General features: G+C 47.6%; 1 protein-coding gene across 2 annotated transcripts in view; it reads right to left on the reverse strand.

Annotated features, from left to right (window-relative positions):
• Nucleotides 1-9,438, reverse strand: part of c2cd2l (c2cd2 like) — a 163,200-nt gene extending 153,762 nt beyond the window's left edge. Inside the window, exon 1 of one of the 2 annotated variants that reach the window (XM_043676586.2) lies at nucleotides 8,599-9,438. In XM_043676586.2, coding sequence (XP_043532521.2) covers nucleotides 8,599-8,949 — 351 coding nt within the window. In that variant the 5' untranslated portion in view covers nucleotides 8,950-9,438. The remainder of the gene's footprint in view (nucleotides 1-8,598) is intronic. The other variant, XM_043676587.2, reaches the window with a different exon arrangement.
• Between the last annotated feature and the right edge of the window lie 6,678 nt (nucleotides 9,439-16,116).

Raw genomic sequence — 16,116 nt, forward strand, 5'->3', positions numbered from 1 at the left:
AACAATGTCTCCTTATTTCCATCCTAAATGGGTGACTCCTAATTTTGAAATCAATGACCCTGAGTTCTCGATTCTCCCTCAAGAAGAAACATCCCTTCAACATCTGCCCTGTCAAGCCCTCTCAGGATCTTGAGAGCTGCAATGAAAATGCTAAGGGATTTGGACAAATGTAGCTTGAAATGGGTGAGAATTTTTTGACTAATCATTAATTGCGTTGGTTAAGCCATAAACAGTGAGACATTTATTTGATCGGAAGAATTCTTTTTATGATATGAATATATGTTTATTGGATTTCACAACAATGAGAGTGTGTTGTGTAGAAGCCAAGAAATCTGTTGCAACACAACACCAGCAAAGAAATTGTTCTTGGCAGCTTAACGGTCAGCAACTTAAAATAGCTCAACAATTCTACTCATCAGCACAACAGTGCCGCTGATGTAAGGGAAGTCTGAGGAGGTGAACTTATGATGACAGTTTCATCAGCTGCCACTTAGAAAACTTCCAGAGTTATTGTTGTAGTGTCGCCATAGTCTTACCAGACCATAGGGGCTGCTCTCTCAGTACAGAGAAGCAACTGGTAGTGATTTAACCTGAGGGCCGCCAGACCTCAGGCAAGGGAAGACATTGAGAAGGTGAGTCCATCATGGTAACCTCAAACCGCTGATGGGAATTGAATGGGAATTGGCATTACACTGCTCGTAAACCAAAAGTCCAGCCAACTGAGCTGAACCAGAGGGGAGAGGATACTAATGCAGAATGTAATGGAATATTCTCCACTTACCTGGATGAATGTAGCATCAAAAATGCTCAAGAAGCTCAACACCATCCAGAGCAACGCAGCCTGCTTGTCTGCAACCCGCTGCAATGCCACCACTGTCAGCACTGACTCTCTCACCACAGGCTCTCTCAGTGAGGGCAATGTGTAACATCTACATGATATACTGCAACAATGCACTGAGGTCTCTCTAACAGCACCTTTTAAAGCCTGCATCCTCTGTTGTCTGGAAAGAACGCAACCAACCAGTAGTTCCTCTCCAAACCACTCACCATTGTGACATGGAAGTACACCAATATTCATTCACTGTCACTGGGTCAAAATCTTGGAACTTTCTCCCTGGCAGCACTGCGGGGTGTACCCATAGCAGATGGAGTGCAGCGCTTCAGACAGTTGGTTCCACCGTCACCTTCTCAAGGGCAAGAGGCAGCCAGTTTATAATGAAGGTGAGAGTTTGGATGAAACAAAACCACAACCAATCCCCAGGTTGTAAACAGGTTCCAATCTTGATTCCACTCATAAGTCAATTTGTACTCAAGTCAGAACACAATACAGGGCAATGCAGAATAGCTGCTTGTAAGTATAAGGAAATGTTCACGTCAGATCTTTAAAATGAATTTTAATATACCTCTGTATGGGATTTTGTTCATAAGTTGGACAGTCATAAGTCAGGGACTGCCTGAAACAGACAAGTGTATGCCTGGACTTGGTCTAAAAGAATTTAACTCAAGAGTATAACATACTTGATAAGAGGATACTCATTTGAAGAGTTGGAGAATGCTTGAAACGCTGAATTCTATGGAACTCACTGATGAAGGACATTTACTCCAATTCAAAATTCACATTAACTGGGCTTCCTTACCACTGCAACATATACAACCTTGTCCATCAGCACTGGTAAAGTATGCAAGATACACACCCATCTCTCTCACACACAGCTTTGTAGCTGCTCAGCATTCACTGAGATACAGGTAAGCAACACACAGGATTGATCATGTCCCATGATTACAGAGAACTGGGGATCAAGACTGGGTCACAACATGTAAAAGAAACCCATGAAAACTGCTCATGAGCAAACCTGTTCAATCATCTGGTGGTAAAGTCAGGGAGGAGCTGACAAAATCTAATAGTATGACACTCCCAATATTTCCTGCTAACCAATTCAGTCACTTTTTAATAAAGTCAATAATCACATGACAAGCTTTCAGACCCCTGCTCCTTCTTCAGGTAGCTAGTGTTTTCAAACAAACCTGTTGAACTGTAACCTCCATACCACATTTTAATAAGCCCCATCTTCACCTTTGGTAGACTCAGAGGTGATAGCACCAGGCAGTGAAGGTATGACTCACCTGTACAGTAAGTGTTAAGCAGAGCTCGCTGATACGATCATTGTCTGAATATGCATAGCTTTTAACTCCTCCTTGTGTTTTACAGCAGTAAACCATCACAGCCCTGCAGCTTCACAGCCAGCTTCATTCCTCAACGCACAAAGCAAAACTGCATTCTCAATGACCCAAAGCACAAGATCCAATGAACTGTGGCTCCTTTACCGAGTTAGTTCGCTTATTTAAATATATTTGGGAATGTAGGAACAGATGTAAACTTCTCGGCTCATCAGGCTGTTTTGAAATTCAAATAGTTCACGGTTGATCTGTCCTTCAATTCCATTTACCCAGTTTTGCTCTGTAATGCTCTCTCATTAGGGAGAGAGATGACTGGTGGTCTGAGGTAAAAACAATACTGCAGATGCTGGAAACCAGATTTTGGATTAGTGGTGCTAGAAGTGCACAGCAGTTCAGGCAGCATCCGAGGAGCAGCAAAATCTGAGGGTCACCATGTCTCAGCTGAGGGGAGAGGTTGAGAAGGAGGGTCCTTAATGTAACCTCAGCTGGTGCAGGCATTGAACCTATGCTGCTGGCATTACCCTACACTGTAAACCAGCCGTCCAGTCAACTGAGCTAACCGACCCATTTTGCTCCATATTCCTCAATACACTTTCCCAGCGAAATGTCAAATGAAAATAATTTCAATTGACTCCCAGGATCCGGAGCTATCTGGGGGAGACCATTCCCATTACCCTGTGAAAAGGTGCCAGCTCAGGTTACTGCAGAATGGACTATCTGTGATGACAAGATTATACTGTTTCTGAATATCTATTTCCATAACATGAAATAGCTTCTCAAAAGTTACCCTATCAAAAGCCTTAATCATTTGAAACTACTCGATAAAGGTCAACCCCCATCTTTTCAAACACAAGGGAAGCTACATTTGTATAACCTACCCACGTGATGTTACCCTTTACTATAACATCATAAACCCTGGTATAATTTTTCCCAGTCACTACTGTACCCCTTCAAAGCACATTGGCATTGGAAATGTCTAGGAGTTTATCATATTGGTGACTAATAATTGCACTCCTCTGTTATTTTAACAGAGATAGCCTTTCTAAAATAAAGCGAGGAGATTATTCATAGTGGTGCTTTTGGTAATTGAGGAGATAAAATGAGAGGAAGCGTGACAGGAAATGAATATGACACTTGCAGGAGGCAAACAGCATATGTAAGACTTTTAAGGTCTTGGTTTGAATAGTGAACAGAGCTATGTTGTATGTACGTATACAGTACTAAAATAAGTTTACTTTATTATTGTTATTGAAATGATATCACCAATTGCACTTCTAAGATAAATGTTTTCCTGTAAGTTATGCTCAACATCAACCCCGTGGATGGAGCATTTTCCATTTTTAGTGCTTATTATATGAGTCAAGCATTTTTATCTTCATTCTTTCACGTGTTGTGGGCGTTGCTGACAAAGGTTACCGTTTGTTGCTAATCCTTAACTGCAATTGAATTGAGTTAGGCCGATTCAGAGGACACTTTACACTCAACCATGTTGCTCAACCGTTTGTAGGGCAGACCAAGCAAGGATGGAAGATTTCCTTCCCTAAACCATAATTTTAACATTGATAGTTGTCATCATTACCTGAGATCACCTTTCAATTCCAGATTTATTATTGAATGTAAATTTCACCAACTGTCGTGGTCAAATTTGAATTTACGTGCCCAGAACATTAGTTTGGGCCTCTATATTACTAGCAGAGTGACATTACCACTACGACCATCTTTCCCCAGTTGACAGCTAATCACAGTAATGGCAGCCTAACCCTAATGTTAATCCTGTCAAAGATCATTGTAAATTCCCACCTGTTTCACTGATGTCCTTCAAAGGAAGAAAATCTGCCCTCCTTACCTGGTTTGCCTTACAAGTGACTCCAGACCCACAGGAATTAGGTTGACTCTTAACTGCCCTCTGAAATGGCTTAGACAGCAAAGGCAATTAGGGAGGGGGAAACAAATGCTGACTTGGTTAATTAAGCCCACACCCAATGAAAGAATAAAAGTAATCCAATGTGATGTTTCAATCAGCCTGTTCAGAGATAGTATTCCACACTTCCGGAGCAGTTGGGACTTGAACACAGGAGTCCTAGCCCAGAGCTAGGGACACTACTACCTCTGTGTCACACAAACCTTAAAATCCAGGTTTTTAATTAAATTCAAATTTCACAGCTACTTGGCATTATCAGGACATGAGCCCAGGTTTCTGGATTACCAGCTCATGTGCATTTACACCCTTGACTCCTGGGTTAGGAATCAGATGCACAGTGATTCTCTCTTCTACCCAACAACCTGAAACTTCATTTTAATGTAGCATTAATATGACTATAGATTGTTAGAATTTTTTGAAGAGGTAACAAGTAAGTTAGACCAGGGAACTCCACTGGATGTTATCTATCTAGACTTCCAAAAGGCCTTTGATAAGTGTCTCACGAGAGGCTGCTGAGTAAGGTGAGGGCCCATGGTGTTCGAGGTGAGCTACTGGCATGGATTGAGGATTGACTGTCTGACAGAAGGCAGAGAGTTGGGATAAACGGTTCTTTTTTGGAATGGCAGCTGGTGACACGTGGTGTCCTGCAGGGTTCAGTGTTGGGGCCCCAGTTGTTCACTTTATATATAAATGATCTGGATGAAGAGACTGGGGGCATTCTGGAGAAGTTTGCTGATGATACAAAGTTAGGTGGTCAGGCAGGTAGTTCTGAGGAGGTGGGGAGGCTACGGAAACATTTAGACAGTTTAGGAGAATGGTCCAAGAAATGGTTGATGAAATTCAATGTGAGCAAATGCGAGGTCTTGCACTTTGGAAAAAAGAATACAGAAATGGACTATTTTATACACGGTGAGAAAATTCATAAAGCCAAAGTACAAAGGGATCTGGGAGTGATAGTCCAGGATTCTCTAAGGCTAACTTGCAAGTTGAGTCCGTGGTTAAGAAAGCAAATGTAATGTTGTCACTTATTTCAAGAGGGTTGGAATATAAAAGCAGTGATGGGCTACTGAGACTTTAGAAAGGTCTGGTGATGCCACATTTAGAATACTGTGTCCAGTTTTGGGCCCCACACCTCAGGAAGGACATACTGGTACTGGAGCGTGTCCAGCAGAGATTCACACAGATAATCCCTGGAACAAAGGCCTAACATACGAGGAACGGCTGAGGATCCTGGGATTGTATTCATTAGAGTTCAGAAGGTTGAGGGGAGATCTAATAGAACTTACAAGGTAATGCATGGCTTAGAAAGGGTGGCCGCTAGGAAGTTGTTTCCGTTAGGCGGGGATACTAGGACTCATGGGCACAGCCTTAGAATTAGAACGGGGTCAATTTAGAACTGAAATGAGGAGACATTTCTTCAGCCAGAGAGTGGTGGGCCTGTGGAATTCACTACCACGGAGCGCAGTGGAGGCTGGGACATTAAATGTCTTCAAGGCAGAGATTGATAAATTCTTAATCTCGCAAGGAATTAAGGAATATGGGGACACTGCAGTAAGTGGTGTTGAAACGCCCATCAGCCATGATTGAATGGCGGAGTGGACTCGATGGACCAAATGGCCTTACTTCCACTCCTATGTCTTATGGTCTTATTCCCACCTTCCACAGCAACAGCACATACTCTGAGCAAGGCTATTCACTGCAAACCAAGTGTGGACAGTTCTGTGATTTAGCTCCTTAACTATGAGGAAATGGCTTCTGGCCAGGCAATTCCAATTTATTTCAAAAGTGGCCGTCAGTCTGGATTGGATTCAAACATGGATAAAGGTCAATGTTTCAACCCAGCCTGTCTGTCAGCCAGGCAGTCATGCTTCAGACATTGTACCAGATTAACACATCCCAATGTTGCATGCAACCCTTCCAGGGGACGGAGTGCCATTAAGAGGTTGGCCAGCATGAACCAGAGACAAGCATTCTGGATAGATCAAGTGACATAAACAATAAGCTAGGTGATGGGTTAGTTAAAGGTCACGGAATAAAATGGATTCAGATATCTTACTGAAGGGACATATTGCTGGATATATGATTGTACAGATTAAACACAAGGCAGGTTCCCTTTAGCATACAAAATGTTCAAAATTAACAATTAGCAAGACGGAGGCCCACAGCCTACTATGCATTCAATAAGGTCACACAACACCAGGTTATAATCCAACAGGTTTATTTGGGAGCACTAGCTTTTGGAGTACTGCTCCTTCAAACAAACACCAATAACCTGGTGTTGTGTGATTTTTAACTGTGTCCACCCCAGTCCAACACTGGCTCCTTCACATTATACATTCAACAAGGCCATGACTGGTCTGAGTATTCCTTCTCTGCCTGAAATCCTTTCACTCCTTTGCTCAAGAATCCATCCACCTTTGTCCTAAAAATATTCAAAGACTGCTTTTGTGGAAGAGTTCCAAAGACTCATGACCCTCAGACAAAAAAGAATTCTCCCATCTTTCTCTTCAATGATCAACCCCTTAAATTTTAAACAGTGACCCCGAGGGTTAGATGCTCCCACAAAAGGAAGCGTTCTCTCTAAATTCACTCTGTTAAGATTCTCTAAGATCTTGTATATTTCAATCAAGTTGCCACTTAATGAATACAAACCCAACCTGTCCAACCTTTGCTCACATATTCCAGGTATTAGTCCAAACTACTTCCAATACGTTTATGTCCTTCCTTAGATAAGGAGACCAACACTGTAAACAATATGCCAGATGTGGTCTCACTAACACTTTGTATAACTGAAGAATAGCCTCCCTACTTATTTTGTATTCAATTTCCCTCACACAGTTTTATCAGTTTTCCTGATTACTTGCTATGCCTTCATATTACACTCTTCATGCACTCAGAGCCTTGCAATTGATCACCACTTAAATAACCTGCTCCTTTCTTATTCTTCATTCCAAAATAACCAGTCTCATGAATTCCCGCATCATATTCTACTTGCCAGATCTTTGCCCAGTTACTTAACCTTTGGTAGCAATGTTATGTCCTTTGCACAATTCAGTTTCCTACCTATCTTTGTGATGTCAGCAAATTTAGCAACCATACCTTCAGTCTTTTCGTACATCAGTTGATAAATTGTAAAACGGTGACAGCTCAGAAGTGACCCTTGTGTCATATGACTTGGTACATCTTGCCAACCAGAAAGTGACCCATTTATACCTACTGTTTCCTCTCAGTCAGCCAATCTTTGTTCCCATTTCCAACCTTACCACCAATGACATAGAACTTACAGGCAACCCATTATTATCCTTCCTTTACAATAGATAACACCTTCTCTCAGCAACACATTTTATCTCCTCAAAACATATTCTCCACTAAATGATATCAAAATGTACAGAAGGGAAACTTCTGGACCAACACACCCTAGGACCTGATTTATTTTTCCAGCAGACTTTTTTTAGGTTTCTGATACTGACTGCTTCCGAGAGGTTTAAAGTACACTATTTGGGTTGCTGTTCAGCTTTTACCATCTTGAATGGGCAAAAATAAAATTTGCAGTCTGAGCAGAAGGAAGGTTTCTCTCAATGCCCCCCAGCTTATCCACTGCTGAATGCCAATCGATAGCCCTCAATTATACAGAAGGGTACTCGGGTGAAGGGGAGGTGGAGGGTACAGGTTGCTAACCCTCCAGGATTGCCCAGGTATTTCACAGGATGAAACATTCATCTCCAATATACAATGACAAATAAAGAAATAAAAAGCCTAAACAAAACTCTCCACACCTCTATTTTTTTGAAAGCTTGTGTTTATTAACTGTAAAAATGTTGGAGATGGAGTAGAAAACTGTTTGACTAGGTGGGCCAATACAATGTCCAGAAATATGTCCAACCATAACAAGGTTGGGGGAAATGGGTAGAGAATGCTAATATGACCAGGCTCAACTGTGATTGTAAATTGAAAAGCTCACAGTTTTTATTGGTCAAATTTACAGGAGTGGCCAAGGTTAATGTCCACAGACAGTGCTCCAGTAAGGAACGGGATGTTCAGTGCTAGAGGACCACAGGGAAAAAAGGTTTAAAAAAAAGTCAAAGAAATAAAAGGGCAATGAAAACACAAGTCTGCTGCCAATGTCACCCAACAGATGCAGTGAAGTGTCAAGTCCCAGTGAGATAAAGACTCTCCATAAATCATCCCCAGCATCCAGAAAGCTGCTCATATCACAGGCCCTGCTGCTCCTGTCAAAATGCAACTTTGCCAACCTCTCAACACAAGAGGGGCCCGATTATTTTACAGTCCTATGGTAAAAGCACTGGCTCCAGGTACCAACTCCAAAACAAACTCAAAGACAAGAAATCATTCCAAATTTCTGCACTGGGTACAAGGCCGGCAGTGTGGACACTGGACACACAAGCCATCAGCTCTGGCTGGTGGGGTCGAATGAATACAACCGGCTCGTAGGGCCTGAACCATGACATCTTAAGGACCATCAGAACACAGTTACCTACCCCAATGCGACAAGCCTGGTCGTTCAGCGCTTTGATCCACGTCCTCTGCCAATTGTCTCTGAAGCACTTGAAGGAGAACAGGGAAGTGACGAGCCGCTTGAGCCCCGAGCCGGAGACGCTGTCTTCCCGGGAGCAGCCGAGTTTCAGGAGGGAGCTCCAAATGCCCAGGCTGGCAGGAGGACGCTGCCTGTCCCCGGCGCCTCGCCTCCAAATCCCGAAGGAATACTGCACCAGCCAGGTCAGGACGGTCACGATGGAAGCTGCGAACAGGAGCAGGAGGGCGAGCCAGCCGGCGTGCTGGAGGAGAGCCGGCCCAGAGGAGCTGCCGAGCAGGCTGAACAGCACAGACATGACGGGCACGGAGAGAGGGGGCCGCCGGGCTCAGACATAAAGAGCACAGCCGCGCAGTCCGCCTCTCCAATTTGGCAATCCCCCGCCTGGATAAAGTGTATCCTTTCCCGGCGACACTGTAACAAGCGAAGCAGCTCCTCCCGCCGCTAGATTCACAGCAACACCTCACACTCGCTACATTGTATCGAGGAGGCAACTGCAACATGAAACATTGCAACTTGACATCGACAGAGTTGCCCTCGGGCAGCAGCGATCCTTAACGAGGTGATCGATCCACTGAGGTCCTGGATCATGCTCCCGAGGCTGGAGCTGAAATTGCTGGCGTGGCAAGAACCACCAGGTGATTTCCCGGGACGGCCGCACTGGATCCCGCCCTCCCTTCTCCAGGAGACGCTGCTGCTGCTGTTTGCTGCAATTCTCCGTGTCTCTGATTAAAACGGCAGAGTCAGGCACAGAGCTTCCCCTCGCACCCTGCCTGCTCCCGGGCTCAGCCCGGAATCCAGATGGCTCCGGCCCAGCATTCAGAGCGCTCCACCCCCCGACACACAAATACACACACCCCCTGACACACAGATACACACACCCCCCCGACACACAGATACACACACCCCCCCGACACACAATTACACACACTCCTCTCCCCCCCACATACACACCCCCCCGACACACAAATACACACATCCCCAGACACACAACTACACACACCCCTCTCCCCCCCCACATACACACACCCCCTCTCTCCCCAGATACACACACCACCTCTCTCCCCACATACACACACCCCCTGACACACAGATACACACACCCCCCTCTCTCCCCCCCACATACACACACCCCCTCCCCCTCACAAACACACCCCCCCGACACACAATTACACACACCCCTCTCCCCCACACATACACACACCCCCTCTCACCCCCCACATACACACACACCCTCCCCCCCCACAAACACACACACTCCCTCCCCCCACAAACACACACCCCCGACACACAATTACACACACCCCTCTCCCCCCACATACACACACCCCCTGACACACAAATACACACACACCCTCTCCCTCCCACATACACACACCCTCTGACACACAAATACACACACACACCCTCTCCCCCCCCACATACACACACCCCCTGACACACAAATGCACACCCTCCACCTCCCCACATACACACACACCCTGACAAACAAATACACACACACCCTCTCCCCCCACATACACACACCCCCTGACACACAAATACACACACCCCCTATCCCCCTCACATGCACACACACCCTGACACACAAATACACACACCCTCTCCCCCCACATACACACACCCCCTGACACACAAATACACACACCCCCTATCCCCCTCACATGCACACACACCCTGACACACAAATACACACACATCCTCTCCCCCCACATACACACACACCCTGACAAACAAATACACACACACCCTCTCCCCCACATACACACACACCCTGACACACAAATACACACACACCCCTCCCCCCAACATATACACACACCCTGACACACAAATACACACACCCCCTCTCCCCCCACATACACACACACCCTGACACACAAATACACACACACCCCTCCCCCCCCATTACACACACCCCCTCTCCTCCCCCCACATACACACACACCCTGACACACAAATACACACATCCCCTCTCCCCCCACATACACACACACCCTGACACACAAATACACACACCCCCTCTCCCCCCACATACACACACCCCCTGACACACCAATACACATACTCCCCTCCCCCAACATACACACAACCCCGACACACAAATACACACACCCCCTCTCCCCCGACATACACACACCCCGACACACAAATACACACCTCCCCTTCCCCCCCCCACATACACCCCTTCTCCCCCCACATACACACACACCCTGACACACAAATACACACACCCCCTCTCCCCCCACATACACACACCCCCTGACACACAAATACACACACCCCCTCCCCCAACATACACACCCCCGACACACAAATACACACACCCCCTCTCTCTCCACATACACACACCCCCCTTTCCTCCCCACATACACACACACCCTGACACACAAATACACACACCCCCCTCCCCCCACATACACCCCCTGACACGCAAATACACACACATCCTCTCCCCCCCCACATACACCCCTTCTCCCCCCACATACACACACACCCTGACACACAAATACACACACCCCCTCTCCCCCCACATACACACCCCCTCTCCCCCACATACACACACACCCTGACACACAAATACACACACCCCCCTCCCCCCACATACACCCCCTGACACGCAAATACACACACACCCTCTCCCCCCCACACACACACACCCTGACACACAAATACACACACCCCCTCTCCCCCCACATACACACACTCCCGACACACAAATACACACACACCCTCTCCCCCCCCACATACACACACGCCCTGACACACAAATACACACACCCCCCTCCCCCCACATACACCCCCTGACACACAAATACACACACACCCTCTCCCCCCCACACACACACACCCTGACACACAAATACACACACCCCCTCTCCCCCCACATACACACACCCTGACACACAAATACACACACACCCTCTCCCCCCACATACACACACCCCCTGACACACAAATACACACACCCCCTCTCCCGCCACATACACACACTCCCTGACACACAAATACACACACCCCTCTCCCCCCCACATACACACACCCCCTGACACACAAATACACACACACCCCTCCCCCAACATATACACACATCCTGACACACAAATACACACACCCCCTTTTCCCCCCACATACACACACCCCCTGACACACAAATACACACACCCCCTCTCCCCCCCACACACACACACCCTGACACACAAATACACACACCCCCTCTCCCCCCACATACACACACACCCTGACACACAAATACACACACCCCCTCTCCCCCCACATACACACACACCCTGACACACAAATACACACACCCCCTCTCACCCTCCACATACACACACACTCTGACACACAAATACACACACCCCCTGACACACAAATACATCCATACACAGACACACATCCACACAGACACCCCTCCCCAACACACAGACACACACACATTCCCCAACACATAGATACAGACACACACACCCACACACAGACACATCCTCACACACATGCCCACAGATAGACACACACACACAGACCCCCCCACACATCTCCTCACACAGACACACCTCCGCACACAGCCACACCTCCGCACACATCCTCACACACAGACACACAAACCCCCCCACATACACCCAGTGACACACACCCACTACCACACACAGACATACACCCACACACATACACCCCACACAACACCCCCAAAACATCCTCACACACATACCACACATAGACACACACACACAGACCCCCCCACATACACACCCCACACACCACCCCCCACAGAGACACCCCCCCCACACACACACCCACACAACCCTCCCCCCCCACATAAACCCCCATACACAGGTACCCCCTCCACACCCACCCACGCAACCCCATACAGACACGCACACCATCCCCTAACACCCACAACCCCCCAAACACCCACACACGCAAACCACCACACACTGACTCACCCCCCCCCCATACATATACACATACACAGGGAGGAGGGATAGGGGTGGGGTGAGGGGGATGGGGAAAGGGATGTGAGGGGGGGTGGGGAGGGGGATGGGAGGAATGGGTGGAGGGTAGGGGGATAGCAATGAGGGGAGGGGGATGGGGGAATGAGTTGGGGAATGAGGGGTGAGAAATGAATGAGTGGGGGGTGGAGTTGGGAGTGAGGGGAGGGAAGATGGGAAGGGGCATGAGGGTAGGAGGGAGGGAGAAAGGGGGATGGGTGAGGTGAGGTGGGGTGGGGGAGGGGTGATGGGAAGGGGAATGACGGGTGGGGAGTGGGGATATGGGGAGGGGGATGAGGGGAGAAAGGGGGAGGGGGTGTGGGTGGAGGGGTGAGGGGAGGGGGATGGAGAGGGAAGGGAAGAGATGGGGGATGGGAGTGAGGGGCGGGAGATGGAGGGTGAGGGGTGGGGGAGAGGAGACAGGGAGAGGGGAGATGGGGGAAGGGAGATGGGCGAGGGGAGAGGGGGAGTAGGGATGAGGGGAGTGGAGCAGCAAAGAGGGAAGGACAGGGGGGAAGATAGCAGGGGAGGGGGGAGGGTGAAGAGAGGGAGGGGGAAGGGAAGAGAGAAGGGGTGGGGAGAGGGGTAAGTGGTTGAGGGGAGGAAAGGGTCAGGATGAAGTGGGGTGTGAGGATGAAATTAGTGGGAGGGGATGGCAACTGGGAGAGGGTGAAGTGAGGGGAGAGGAAGGGGAGAGGGTAGGGTGAAGAGGGGGTAGTGGGGGGTGAGGGTGATGGGGGAGGGGAGAGGGTGAGGAGGGGAAGGGGAAAGCAGGGGAGATGGTGAGTTAGGGAAGGAGAGAGGGTGCAGTGAGGAATAGGGGAGAGGTTGTGGTGGAGGGTGACATGGGGTAGGGGAGGACGTTAGGGTAGGTGAAGTGGGGCTGGGGAGAGATGGGGATGGGGAGAAGGTGAAGTGGGGGGGCAAGAGGAGAAGGGAAGGGGGAGGGTGAAGAAGGAGAGGGGAAGGAGGTCGGGAGGGAGCAAGGGGAAGTGGTGGAGGGGGAAGGAGGAAGAGGGAAGGGGTGTGGGGGAGAAGTTTGGGGTAGGTGGAAGGGAGGAAGTGATAGGAATGGGAGGGGAGGGAAGAGAGTGAGAAAGTTGGGTGGAAAAGAGAGGGAGAAGGTAAGGGGCAATGGAAAAGGAGAAGGGAGGGAGAGGGCATTAGGGGGGAGGGAATGTGGAATCGGGGGAGGATGGGAGATCGAGACCAGGAGGAAGGGGAGGATGGGAAAGGGGGAGAGAGAGAAGAGGGAGTGGGGCAGAGAATGAGGGAGGAGAGAGAGGAACTGTGTCAGTACCATTTTCTTAAATTGTGGTTTATTATCTCAGCTTTGTAATATTACAAACACAAGCAGCAACTACTCACAATCTGCGAATACATACAGATATTGAGATATTCTGCAAGGGACTGTCTTGGTCTGAAACTGCAGGAATTGGAGTTTACTTTCCAAAGGGGATACAGTTGGTGGTGCCAAAGGGTAAAAGCTGCATGTGACTAGTATTATTACCCTGCAACCGACAGGGTACCCTACCTTTAAACAACCGCCAAACCTCAAACAGATCGTTGTTCGTAGCAAACTGCCCGGCTCTCAGGACAACTCCATACAACTCTGTCACAGTGGACGCTGCAAGATGTGTCAGAGTGTGGACATAGATACTACTATTACATGTGGGAACACCTCCCACCTTGTACATGACAGGTACTCACGTGACTCAGCCAACGTTGTCTATCTTATACGTTGCAGGCAAAGATACCCGGAGGCTTGGTACATTGGGGAAACCGACCAAAGGCTACGACAACGGATGAATGGGCACCGCACAACAATCAACAGACAGGAGGGTTCCCTCCCAGTTGGGGAACACTTCAGTGGTCCAGGACATTTAGCCTCAGATCTTTGGGTGACCATCCTCCAAGGTGGACTTCAGGACAGACAGCAGAGAAACGTGGCCAAGCAGAGGCTGATAGCTAAGTTCAGTACCCATAGGGAGGGCCTCAACCGGGATCTTGGGTTCATGTCACATTACAGGTGACCACCATTGCACTATACACACACACAGACACTCCTACACACATACACACTCAGGCACTCCTATACACACATACACACGGACACACATACACACAGACGCGCACACAGGCACCCACACACACTCTTACAGAAACACACACTCCCACACTCACACATGCACCCCCTCACAGACTTAAGACACTCTGCACTCACTGCATACACACACATACATTTTCTCACACTCACAACCCCCAGCCCAGACAGACAGACACACACACACACAGACAAAGACCCACATGCACACATATATTTTGTGGGGTGAATTTGTACTTTGCTCAAAAACTACATGCATTCATGTAGAACTCTGAGCTCAAAAACTGCATGAATTTATGTAAAACTCCGTTATCTCACTTTTTAGATTGGAATCAATCTAAACATCAGGTGATAGACAGAGAACACAGGGGGCTAACACCTTCAACATATTGTCTAGCTATCACCATTGTTAACAGCTAACCCGAGAATGCAACTTTTTTAAAAAAAGGTTTTGTGATTTACACATGAAAGAAGTGAAACTATCACTGTATTCTAACAGATGAAAGGCTTAACAGACAATCAATTTTTCAATGTATAATTTCAGTTACATCACACTGCAAATTTTTGCTATAAATTCTGTGTTAGGATTGAGCCCTCCACTATCACCAAATGAAGGAGCGTCACTCTGAAAGCTAGTGTGCTTTCAATTAAACCTGTTACACTATAACCTGGTGTTGTGTGATTTTTAACTTTGTCCACCCCAGTCCAAAACCGGCATCTCCAAATCATCAGTGTTATTATCGATAACCTCTCCTTAAACAAACCAGAAAATACATATACCCGGAATGATGTTCTCAAACGTCCTATAGTGAATTGTTATTTGTTAGTTAAACACTGGGTTCCAGCACCTGACTAACTCAGTGTACTTGTTTTACATGTTAGATTTTATTTCATTGTAATTGTATTTTTTTTATTTAATAGAAGCTTCATGGGGTGGGTTACAAAGGCATTGTTTTTACGAAAACAAAATAACTGAATGGAACGGAGCCAGGATTTGAAAGTAAAAAAAGGGATGATTTATTTCAGTGAGCTGACCAAGCTGATATGACCTAATTCAAAGACATATTGTGGATGCAGATCTCGTTGTAATTTGGGAACAGGAATTAGTTAGAGCTCAAGCTGCTGCTGTCTTGATCCATTCTGAGGCAAGACATGTAACATTTTGTCTCTGTCATTGCACGGCTGCTGCGTGGAGAATTGGGGCAGAGCTGCAGATGGGCCCACCTGAAGGTTGCCCTCTCTTCAATCCATTTGTGTTTAACATCAACAGCCCTCTGGTAAGATAGCAGGAGTCTTCCACCGTTCATTTCTCCGCCCCTTCGATTCTCTTCCCTTTTCTCTGCAAGGTGCGAGAACAAGTTGCCAGCAG

The sequence above is a fragment of the Chiloscyllium plagiosum genome, unplaced genomic scaffold, assembly GCF_037043375.1.
Source record: "Chiloscyllium plagiosum isolate Xiang-an unplaced genomic scaffold, Cpla_swu_hap1 HiC_scaffold_29, whole genome shotgun sequence".
In the NCBI taxonomy this organism is placed as follows: Eukaryota; Metazoa; Chordata; class Chondrichthyes; order Orectolobiformes; family Hemiscylliidae; genus Chiloscyllium; species Chiloscyllium plagiosum.